This window comes from Hemibagrus wyckioides, linkage group LG22 (assembly GCF_019097595.1).
Source record: "Hemibagrus wyckioides isolate EC202008001 linkage group LG22, SWU_Hwy_1.0, whole genome shotgun sequence".
NCBI lineage: Eukaryota > Metazoa > Chordata > Actinopteri > Siluriformes > Bagridae > Hemibagrus > Hemibagrus wyckioides.
In genome coordinates this window covers 21011366-21021365 of record NC_080731.1, presented here as the reverse complement: position 1 = coordinate 21021365, position 10000 = coordinate 21011366, and the positions used below count along the sequence as shown (strand labels likewise).

General features: G+C 44.3%; 2 protein-coding genes across 8 annotated transcripts in view; both read left to right on the top strand.

Annotated features, from left to right (window-relative positions):
- Positions 1-3019, top strand: part of poli (polymerase (DNA directed) iota) — a 29662-nt gene extending 26643 nt beyond the window's left edge. For all 4 annotated transcript variants that reach the window (XM_058374677.1, XM_058374674.1, XM_058374676.1 and 1 more), the window contains one exon: positions 2226-3019. In XM_058374677.1, coding sequence (XP_058230660.1) covers positions 2226-3010 — 785 coding nt within the window. In that variant the 3' untranslated portion in view covers positions 3011-3019. The remainder of the gene's footprint in view (positions 1-2225) is intronic.
- Positions 3020-3596: 577 nt separating this feature from the next.
- Positions 3597-10000, top strand: part of LOC131343197 (WD repeat-containing protein 31-like) — a 21523-nt gene continuing 15119 nt past the window's right edge. For all 4 annotated transcript variants that reach the window (XM_058374679.1, XM_058374682.1, XM_058374681.1 and 1 more), the window contains exons 1-5: positions 3597-3734; positions 4318-4412; positions 4486-4612; positions 4689-4763; positions 4858-5002. In XM_058374679.1, coding sequence (XP_058230662.1) covers positions 4366-4412; positions 4486-4612; positions 4689-4763; positions 4858-5002 — 394 coding nt within the window. In that variant the 5' untranslated portion in view covers positions 3597-3734; positions 4318-4365. The remainder of the gene's footprint in view (positions 3735-4317; positions 4413-4485; positions 4613-4688; positions 4764-4857; positions 5003-10000) is intronic.

The window sequence follows — 10000 nt, the reverse complement described above, 5'->3', positions numbered from 1 at the left end:
CACACTGCACACAGGATCATCAATGGTACACACACACACCCTCACACACACACACACTGCACACAGGATCATCAATGGTACACACACACACACACCCTCACACACACACACACTGCACACAGGATCATCAATGGTACACACACACACACACCCTCACACACTGCACACAGGATCATCAACGGTACACACACACACACACACTGCACACAGGATCATCAACGGTACACACACACACACACACTGCACACAGGATCATCAACGGTACACACACACACACTGCACACAGGATCATCAATGGTACACACACACACACTGCACACAGGATCATCAATGGTACACACACACACACACACACTGCACACAGGATCATCAATGGTACACACACACACACACACACTGCACACAGGATCATCAATGGTACACACACACACACACACTGCACACAGGATCATCAATGGTACACACACACACACACACTGCACACAGGATCATCAACGGTACACACACACACCCTCACACACACACACACACACACACACACACACTGCACACACGATCATCAACGGTACACACACACACACACACTGCACACACGATCAGCAACGGTACACACACACACACACACTGCACACACGATCATCAACGGTTCACACCCTCACACACCCCCTCACACACACACACACACTGCACACAGGATCATCAACGGTACACACACACACTGCACACACGATCATCAACGGTACACACACACACTGCACACACGATCATCAACGGTACACACACACACACCCTCACACACACACACACTGCACACACGATCATCAACGGTACACACACACACACCCTCACACACACACACACTGCACACACGATCATCAACGGTACACACACACACTGCACACACGATCATCAACGGTACACACACACACCCTCACACACACACACACTGCACACACGATCATCAACGGTACACACACACACTGCACACACGATCATCAACGGTACACATACACACTGCACACACGATCATCAACGGTACACACACACACCCTCACACACACACACACTGCACACACGATCATCAACGGTTCACACACACATACACACTGCACACACGATCATCAACGGTACACACACACACACTGCACACACGATCATCAATTGTACACACACACACACCCTCACACACATACACACTGCACACACGATCATCAACGGTTCACACACACACACACACTGCACACACGATCATCAACGGTACACATACACACACGATCATCAACGGTACACACACACATACACACTGCACACACGATCATCAACGGTACACACACACACCCTCACACACACACACACTGCACACACGATCATCAACGGTTCACACACACATACACACTGCACACACGATCATCAACGGTACACACACACACACTGCACACACGATCATCAATTGTACACACACACACACCCTCACACACATACACACTGCACACACGATCATCAATGGTACACACACACCCTCACACACACACACACTGCACACAGGATCATCAACGGTACACACACACACACACACTGCACACAGGATCATCAATGGTACACACACACACCCTCACACACACACACACTGCACACACGATCATCAGCGGTACACACACACACCCTCTCTCTCACACACACACACACACTGCACACACGATCATCAATGGTACACACACACCCTCACACACACACACACTGCACACAGGATCATCAACGGTACACACACACACCCTCACACACACTGCACACAGGATCATCAACGGTGTACACACACACCCTCACACACACACACACACCCTCACACACATACACACTGCACACACGATTATCAACGGTACTCACACACACACACACTGCACACAGGATCATCAATGGTACACACACACACCCTCACACACACACACACTGCACACAGGATCATCAATGGTACACACACACACACACCCTCACACACACACACACACCCTCACACCCTCACACACTGCACACAGGATCATCAATGGTACACACACACACACACCCTCACACACACACACACACCCTCACACCCTCACACACTGCACACAGGATCATCAATGGTACACACACACACACACCCTCACACACACACTGCACACAGGATCATCAACGTTTTTTTATGTTCCATATCTCACTATTACAGTGTGTTTGTTTGTTTGTTGTAGGCTGCCCGGAGGCGGTGCCTCAGCTGGTTTCCATAGCGATGAAGCTCTTACAGAAACTGGTGGATGTCAGAGAACCGTTTCACTTAACGCTGCTGAACATGTGCTTCACCAACCTGCAGAACAAACCTTCTAACAGGAAGACCATCAGCTCCTTCTTCACCTCCACACACAACACACACACCAACACACACACACCCACACACACCCCTACACACAGTGTGTGTGCTTCTCCTTCCAGCTTCACACAACCAGAAGCTGTGTGTGGAACAGTGAATCCCCAGAACAAGAAAGCATCATCTTCATCATTTTTCCAGCAGCGAATCAGATCGTCCGCTCCTTCTGCTCTAGAACGTTCTGATCCCAGCCACATGTCCACACCAGATCCCGTTAGATCCCTCCTCATTCCTGAGCTCCCCCCTGACGTGGACCTGGACGTGTTCAGAGCTCTCCCGCAGCACATCCAGAGCGAGCTGATGACCAGCTTCCAGCGTCACGCCGCTTCAGCTCCACCCACTGATGACCTCATCACCGCAGAGGAGCCAGGTGAGGTTACTGCTGCAGGGCGTGTACCTGATGTTCCTCCTGACGTTCCTCCTGATGTGGATGTGTACGTGTTCTCCCAGCTTCCTCGAGACGTGCAGAGAGAGCTGCGTACAGAGTGGAGGCGGACCGACCTCACGCCTAAAATGTCTCCTAGACACACGTCCAGACGCACTGCGGTCAAGCGCCCTCACGGTTATAGCCTGCTCAAGTACTTCAGACCCTCTTCAGATAAACGCTCCTGACCGTGGAGCCCCAGGGGCGGGGCTTACGCTCCGAATGTGTTTATAAATATGTTGTAAGCAGAAGGTTTTCTAATAAAGGCTTGTTAATAGTAATAAACCCCCTCGCGGTCCTGTCATCACTGACCGCGGGGTGAGTCACTTCCTCTGACGCGTTTCCTGCCCTGTGTTTATATCTCACTGGAGAACTACTCAGCGCTGGAGAGGGGGTTTTTAAACACGCTAATGGATCAGATACATTTCCATAAATAAAGCGGTAAATAGATTAGATTAGATGAGGGGGTTTTCTTGTCTAAGCTGACCGCACGGGAGTTTTTTTTCAGAGGCTGATATGAAGAGTCATGTTTAGATAAACATCACGTGACGTGTGTTCAGATCAGCTACAGCACCTAATAAATACTCTGACTTGATAAATAAATGTTTACTTCGTGTTTTTGATTAATATCCGTGCTGAAAGCTGTATTTAACACGTAAACTACTGGTCACTGGTGTTGTGTTAATAAATAAGATGAAAAGAAAGAAAAAAGTGAAGAAATAATGAGTTTGGTGTAATGGATCGCACTAGCTCCGCCCACTGCGGCCACGTGACCCGGGCTCGCCTTGGCAACGGGGGGACGCGTGTCTGCGGTAAAGTGAAAGAACTTGTGATGTTTTACTCTGATCTTCATCACACACCCTGAGGAATAAACACAAGAGCAACCCCGGGGTTAAGTCACGGTTCTGTCAGGTAAGTCGCGTGCATGTGTTAGATAATCTGCGTGAGCGCGCGCGCGCGCGTCTGTGTGTTAGAGAAGTTAGCATGCTAGCAGCTCCCCTCATTAAAGCCAGTGATTTAAGGTGGGGGGGGGCGCTTTGACTTTCTTTATTACCGATGCAAACACAAAAACAGTGCGCAGAGAAAGTTCCAGAATGTTGTGTGCTGTGGTGTGGAGCGGTGCAGAAGCGCCATGTTGGCTCTGTCAGCTGCTCTTAAAGCTCTGGGAGAAGAGAGGATCAACTCACTTAATAGGATTCAGCCGGATCCTGCCTGCTGGGGGAAGGGGGGAAGAAAACAAACTAGATCACTGACAGATCACTAACATCTTTATTCTGTCCTGAGATAGAACTTTTTCCACGCCTATTTATGCAAATGAGGCGGTGTGTCAGTAAGCGTGCGTATATTTGCATAATAATTAAGCTTCATGTGTAATTAATTACAATCTGAAGAGCTGAGAGTGATGACCCTCAGGTGGACAAAACACTAACGAACTAACGAGCAGATAAGCAGACTGTAATAATCACTGTGTGTGTGTGTGTGTGTGTGTGTGTAGAGGTGTGTGTGACATGCGGGAGGCGTGGTGAGACTGCTCTACAGCAGCATGGGGAAACTGCAGAGTAAACTGCGCCGCCGCTCTGACCTCTACAGGTGAGAGACACTTTACCTGAAAAACACCTTGCTCTCCTCAGCTACACCCACTCATTCACCTTTACCTGTGCAGAGCCAGAGAGGGGGCGGAGTCTACACCCGTAGCCCAGGTGGTGCAGTACGAGCCTGCCCACTCTGACGCTGTCAACTGTGTCACCTCGTTGACCTCTGACCTGTGTGTGTCGGGTGGGAGCGACCAGGTGAGTGAGCTGTGTGTGTGTGTGTGTGTGTGTGTGAGGGTTAGGAATTGTGGGTAACGTGTGTGTTGTCACTCAGGTGGTGGTGGTGTATGACTGGAGAGCAGGAAAGGTCTGCAGATGTTTCCATGGCCACAGCAAGGAGATCACCAAGGTAACCGCATCCACACTCTTATAGCTAATGTAACACAGAGTCACCATGATGACCAGCTCACCCAGTGTGTGTGTGTGTGTGTGTGTGTGTGTAGCTGGGTTGTTTTGCAGGCAGTACGTGGATCTTCAGTGCGTCTCGTGATAAGTCAGTGTTGATGTGGGATTTCACTGGAGGCCCGAACCCTGTCCAGTCATTCTGTGGACATGAACTCGTCGTCAACGGAGTCGCTGTTAGCCCAGGTCACATTATACACACACACACACACACAATCACACACACGTTATACACACACACACACACACGTTATACACACACACACACACACACACATTATACACACACATTATACACACACATTACACACACACACACACGTTATACACACACATTATACACACACATTACACACACACACACGTTATACACACACACACGTTATACACACACATTATACACACACATTACACACACACACGTTATACACACACATTACACACACACACATCACACACATTACACATACACACACATTATACACACACACACGTTATACACACACATTACACACACACACGTTATACACACACATTACACACACACACACCACACACATTACACACACACACATCACACACATTACACATACACACACATTATACACACACACACGTTATACACACACATTACACACACACATCACACACACGTGTTATACACACACACACGTTATACACACACATTATACACACACACACACACGTTATACACACACACACGTTATACACACACATTACACACACACACACACACACATTATACACACACATTACACACACACACACACACACATTACACACACACACATTATACACACACATTACACACACACACACACACGTTATACACACACATTACACACACACACATTATACACACATTACACACACACACACGTTATACACACACATTACACACACATGTTATACACACACATTACACACACACACGTTATACACACACATTACACACACATTACACACACACACACATTATACACACATTACACACACACACGTTATACACACACATTACACACACACATGTTATACACACACATTACACACACACACGTTATACACACACATTACACACACATTACACACACACACACACACACTATACACACACATTACACACACACACACACACACACACACATTATACACACACATTACACACACACACACACGTTATACACACACATTACACACACACACACACACATTATACACACATTACACACACACACACGTTATACACACACATTACACACACACGTTATACACACACATTAAACACACACACGTTATACACACACATTACACACACACACACACACACATCACACACACACACATATACACACACACACGTTATACACACACATTACACACACACACACACACACACACACATTACACACACTCACACACACAGGTTATACACACACACACTACACACATTACACACACACACGTTATACACACACATTACACACACACACATTACACACACACACACACACATTATACACATACACACGTTATACACACACATTATACACACACATTACACACACACACACACACATTACACACACATTATACACAAACACACACAAGCACACACATTATACGCACACACACGCACACAGACACACACATTATACACAAACACACACATTATACACACACACACTATACACAAACACACACACACACATTATACACACACACACATTATACACAAACACACACACACACATTACACACACACATTATACACACACAGACACACACACACACGTTATATACACACAGACACACATTATACACATACTTTATACACAGACACACATTACACACACACACGTTATACACACACATTACACACACACACACACACATTATACACACACATTACACACACACACACACACACACACACATTATACACACACATTACACACACACACGTTATACACACACATTACACACACACACACCACACACATTACACACACACACACACATCACACACATTACACATACACACACATTATACACACACACACGTTATACACACACATTACACACACACATCACACACACGTGTTATACACACACACACGTTATACACACACATTATACACACACACACGTTATACACACACATTACACACACACATCACACACACGTGTTATACACACACACACGTTATACACACACATTATACACACACACACGTTATACACACACATTACACACACACACACACACACATTATACACACACATTACACACACACACATTATACACACACATTACACACACACACACACGTTATACACACACATTACACACACACACATTACACACACACACACGTTATACACAATCACACACACGTTATAGACACACACACACACACACACACATGTTATACACACACGTTATACACACACACACACACACACGTTATACACACACATTATACACACACACACACACACATTATACACACACACACACACACACGTTATACACACACACACACACACACACACGTTATACACACACACACACGTTATACACACACATTATACACACACACACACGTTATACACACACATTATACACACACACACACACACATTATACACACACATTACACACACACACACACACACATTATACACACACATTACACACACACACACACGTTATACACACACATTATACACACACACACGTTATACACACACATTATACACACACACACACATTATACACACACATTACACACACACACACCACACACATTACACACACACACATCACACACATTACACATACACACACATTATACACACACACACGTTATACACACACATTACACACACACATCACACACACGTGTTATACACACACACACACGTTATACACACACATTATACACACACACACACACGTTATACACACACATTACACACACACACGTTATACACACACATTACACACACACATTACACACACACACACACACACACACTATACACACACATTACACACACACACACACACATTATACACACACATTACACACTCACACACACGTTATACACACACATTACACACACACACACATTATACACACATTACACACACACACACGTTATACACACACATTACACACACACATGTTATACACACACATTACACACACATTACACACACACACACACACACATTACACACACACACACACACACACATTACACACACTCACACACACAGGTTATACACACACACACTACACACATTACACACACACACGTTATACACACACATTACACACACACACATTACACACACACACACACACACATTATACACATACACACGTTATACACACACATTATACACACACATTACACACACACACACATTACACACACATTATACACAAACACACACAAGCACACACATTATACGCACACACACACACACACACACACACATTATACACAAACACACACACTATACACAAACACACACACACACATTATACACACACACACACACATTATACACACACATTATACACAAACACACACACACACATTACACACACACATTATACACACACAGACACACACACACACGTTATATACACACAGACACACATTATACACATACTTTATACACAGACACACATTACACACACACACGTTATACACACACATTACACACACACACACACACATTATACACACACATTACACACACACACATTATACACACACATTACACACACACACACACGTTATACACACACATTACACACACACACACACACATTATACACACATTACACACACACACATTATACACACACACACACACAGGTTATACACACACATTACACACACACACACATGTTATACACACACATTACACACACATTACACACACACACACATTACACACACACATATACACACACACACGTTATACACACACATTACACACACACACACACACACATTATACACACACACACATTACACACACACACACACACACACACACACATTACACACACTCACACACAGGTTATACACACACACATTACACACACACACACACATTATACACATGCACACGTTATACACACACATTATACACACACACATTATACACACACACGTTATACACACACATTATACACACACATTACACACACACACACACACACACATTATACACACACACGTTATACACACACATTATACACACACATTACACACACACACACACACATTATATACACATACACACACATTATAAACACACATTACACACACACACACACGTTATACACACACACACATTATACACACATTACACACACACACATTATACACACACACACACACAGGTTATACACACACATTACACACACACACACATGTTATACACACACATTACACACACATTACACACACACACACACACATTACACACACACATATATACACACACACGTTATACACACACATTACACACACACACACACACATTATACACAGACACACATTACACACACTCACACACACAGGTTATACACACACACATTACACACACACACACACACACACACACATTATACACATGCACACGTTATACACACACATTATACACACACATTACACACACACACACACACACACATTATACACACACACGTTATACACACACATTATACACACACATTACACACACACACACACACACATTATACACACACACGTTATACACACACATTATACACACACACACACACATTATATACACATACACACATTATAAACACACATTACACACACACACACGTTATATACACACACACACACATTACACACACACACACACGTTATATACACACACACACACATTATACACACACACACACGTTATACACACACACATACATTATACACAAACACACACACATTATACACACACACATTATACACAAACACACACAAGCCCACACATTATACACAAACACACACACACATTATACACACACACATTATACACAAACACACACACACACATTATACACAAACACACACACTATACACAAACACACACACATTATACACAAACAC